The sequence below is a fragment of the Impatiens glandulifera genome, chromosome 1, assembly GCF_907164915.1.
Source record: "Impatiens glandulifera chromosome 1, dImpGla2.1, whole genome shotgun sequence".
NCBI lineage: Eukaryota > Viridiplantae > Streptophyta > Magnoliopsida > Ericales > Balsaminaceae > Impatiens > Impatiens glandulifera.
In genome coordinates this window covers 78,308,498-78,311,685 of record NC_061862.1, presented here as the reverse complement: position 1 = coordinate 78,311,685, position 3,188 = coordinate 78,308,498, and the positions used below count along the sequence as shown (strand labels likewise).

Sequence of the window (3,188 nt, the reverse complement as noted above, 5' to 3'; positions counted from 1 at the left end):
AAATTATATTATACTTATATTAAATATATTTAAATTTATATATTTATAAAAATTAACATATTCATCTAACTTAATTTAAAATATACTATTTTTTAATTTTTAAGTTATTTATTAATTTTTAAAATTATATATTAATGTAAATTTATTATATTAATACAATTTATTTTTAAATATACTCTTTTTTAATTTAAATTATTTATTAATATTTAAAATTAAATAAATAAATATATATATATATATAATATTAATTATTAAATAATATTATAAATATGAAAAATAAACAAGTTGAGTGTATAAACTAATCAAATATATCTAAACTTAAATAAATAAATAAAATTAAGTCATGTCACTTGTTACATTAATTATTATTATTTTTAAAAAAAAAAATTCTTAATCACACCTCAACCTCCCTGCCCAATATATAAGGGATTTGCAAATAAGGTTATTTGATATATATTATTAAAAATAAAAATATAATTAATATTGATTGAATAGTAAGTATCACCAATATCAAACAAGGTGTAAGCTTGCTTATATAAAGGTATACAATCTATGAAAGGCATAATCACAATAAGAGAGAAAGAAAGAGAGAGAGAGATGGGGTCAGAAATAATGGTAGAAACATGGGTGAATTCAGCAGCAGTTGGAGAAGAAGATCATGATCTAGAATGGTCAAGGATTGAATCAGTTGTTGATGATCATCAAAATCAGCCACTTTTACTATCTTTGAATCATGTCTCTTTCATCTGTAAATCAGTCAAAAGATCCGTCAATTTCTATGAGAATGTCTTGGGATTCGTTCTCATCAAACGCCCATCTTCATTTGACTTTGAAGGAGCTTGGTAATTTGTTCAATCTTTATCATCATTATATATGTTAAAAGGAGTTTGATGATATGAATTATTTTGGGTTTTATCACAAATCTTGTTTTTATGAGTTATTTAGGTTTTTAATTGTGTCGTTTTATATCTAAATAAGAAGGTATTTTAGTAAGTTGATTAATGAATGAATCAATTAAGGGAAATATAATGGAATGGTTGAGTTGTAGGTAAAAATTCATAAAATTCCAAATCAAACGAGGTCTAAGAGTAAGTGATTTTATTTATTTCAAATTTGACTACAATTTTAAAATTATCTTAGCATTTATTTCATTTATATATATTAAGGTTGTTCAACCATGGAATCGGAATCCATTTGCTTGAGGCAGAAGTGAAAAACGAGTCGATTGAGAAAGGGAAAAAGAAGATTAATCCAAAGGATAATCACATATCATTTCAATGTACCAACATGGATTTGATAATGAGGAAACTCGGAGAAATGGGAATAGAATTCGTGACTGCCAAAGTGTCGGAAGGAGGGGTGGTAGTGGATCAACTCTTCTTTCACGATCCCGATGATTACATGATCGAGATTTGTAACTGTCAAAACTTGCCCGTTTTACCCTTGGTTCCTACTCTCGCGTGCCCAATTCGTGATAAATTACCTATTAGTAACGGGCGTCGTCGTGATTTTCCTACTTCAAATCATTCTCATGCATCCTCGTCTACTTTTCATGGTAATTAATCATGCAATTTCTCTTTATTTTATTCAATTTCTTTCCTACAATTTATTTGTTAGAAAAAAATGAGTCAAGTCTAATATGTTTATTAATTAAAATTAGTGTAACAAATTAATAATAATAAGCAACTTATTCAAAAAAATAATAATCTAAATCAAAGAAGCTTTCTCTCTCTTATCTGTCGGTTGGCTGTCTTTGTCTATTTATCTGGTTTTCTTTCTCAATAGCCTCTTTAGGGCTTGTTTGATGCAGTGGTTATTACTTTTTTTTTAAGTTTTTATTCAGAAACCAACCTATCACCTTAACTATTTAATTATTTTTTATTTATTAAAATATTAAAATTATCATTTCTTTATTTTTAAAGAAATTAAATTACCCTTTATTAGAATATGTGCAGAGTTACTTTGGATAAAAAAAAAAATTAAAAACTAGTTTTCTTTTCATTTAGGTAAAACAAATTTTTTTTTTCAAATCCCAGGTAAAAATCAAATAATTCAGACCTCAAACGAGACAAGGCTTAGATCTTGTTTGGTTTCGATTATTTGAATTGATATATGTGTTCTAAGTAATGGGTTAACTCATTCACATTTTAATCTTCATCTTAATTCTTAAAGATTCTTTAATTTTGAATTTCTGAAAATATGCATGCAGATTATAATAATGGAGGGAGGTCAAAATCAAGGGTAGAAATGAAGTATTGCTCTGTAGAAGTTGAAGCCATGAAGATGATGGAGAATTTAGTAATGGATATGATGGATCTATCTTTCTGAAATTAAGGGAGTATTATTTAATAAATATTTGAATAATTAATTAAATTGCTGAGTGATGATCAATATTTACTTTTGAGCTGTGAATTATCTTTAAATGTCCCAGTTTTTTTTTTTGTTCAATAATAAAATAATTATGTTTATATGTACCATGTTTTTGTTTTTTATTTGAAAAGAGTGTATTAATTAATAATATTACCAAATTTGTAAATATTGTTTGTATTTGCAAAATTGCATTCTAACAATTATCATAAATTAACTTGGCAAGCTTATAATTCAACTTACAATAATTTTGTGTAACCATAATTACAGTCAGTTTTTGTTAAAAGAAAAATAAATTAAAACAATGTAAAGTGATATAAAAAATAAAAAGATGAATTATTAAGAAATCAAAATTTATTATCTGAAATAACTGAACATGATTTTTATTTCAATTTAAATCAATTTGAAAGTAACCTGACACTTTCTCATTTTGAAGTACCCTACTCGGTTCAATTATAAAAAAACGAATTGACAAACAAACCCGTGGGTGATAAGTTAGAAATGAATGAGATTGATCGAGACGAGAAGTATAATTATCATCCGTACTATTTCGAATTTTTATTTACTATTATCTATGTCATATTCAGTATTGAAGAAATCTTGTGTGAACTTTTTATACTTTAAATAATAAAATTTTGCTAACATAAAATTAGTTTTTAATATGATATATATTCAATATATTATAATTTCATATTATTTTTTAAAAATACTTAAACTCTTATAAAATATGATACAAAAAATTATTTTTATTAGTATTTTAGGCAGTGTTACAACGACAAACATAAATATCAATCTCACTCTATCCATAATCAACCATCAAT

General features: G+C 24.8%; 1 protein-coding gene across 1 annotated transcript; it reads left to right on the top strand.

Annotated features, from left to right (window-relative positions):
* Positions 1–575: 575 nt before the first annotated feature.
* Positions 576–2,474, top strand: LOC124921729 (glyoxylase I 4-like). The gene is made up of 3 exons (XM_047462420.1): positions 576–842; positions 1,167–1,555; positions 2,210–2,474. The coding sequence occupies exons 1-3, from the start codon at positions 598–600 to the stop codon at positions 2,326–2,328; spliced, it is 753 nt and encodes a 250-aa protein (XP_047318376.1). The 5' UTR covers positions 576–597; the 3' UTR covers positions 2,329–2,474.
* The last annotated feature ends 714 nt before the right edge of the window (positions 2,475–3,188 follow it).

What these genes read in the sequence shown, in the direction of transcription:
- LOC124921729 (XM_047462420.1), top strand. Translation starts at nt 598, where the DNA reads ATGGGGTCAGAAATAATGGTAGAAACATGGGTGAATTCAGCAGCAGTT. An exon ending in TTTGACTTTGAAGGAGCTTG is followed by an intron (nt 843 to 1,166) that starts GTAATTTGTTCA and finishes ATATATATTAAG; the next exon opens with GTTGTTCAACCATGGAATCG. An exon ending in ATCCTCGTCTACTTTTCATG is followed by an intron (nt 1,556 to 2,209) that starts GTAATTAATCAT and finishes ATATGCATGCAG; the next exon opens with ATTATAATAATGGAGGGAGG.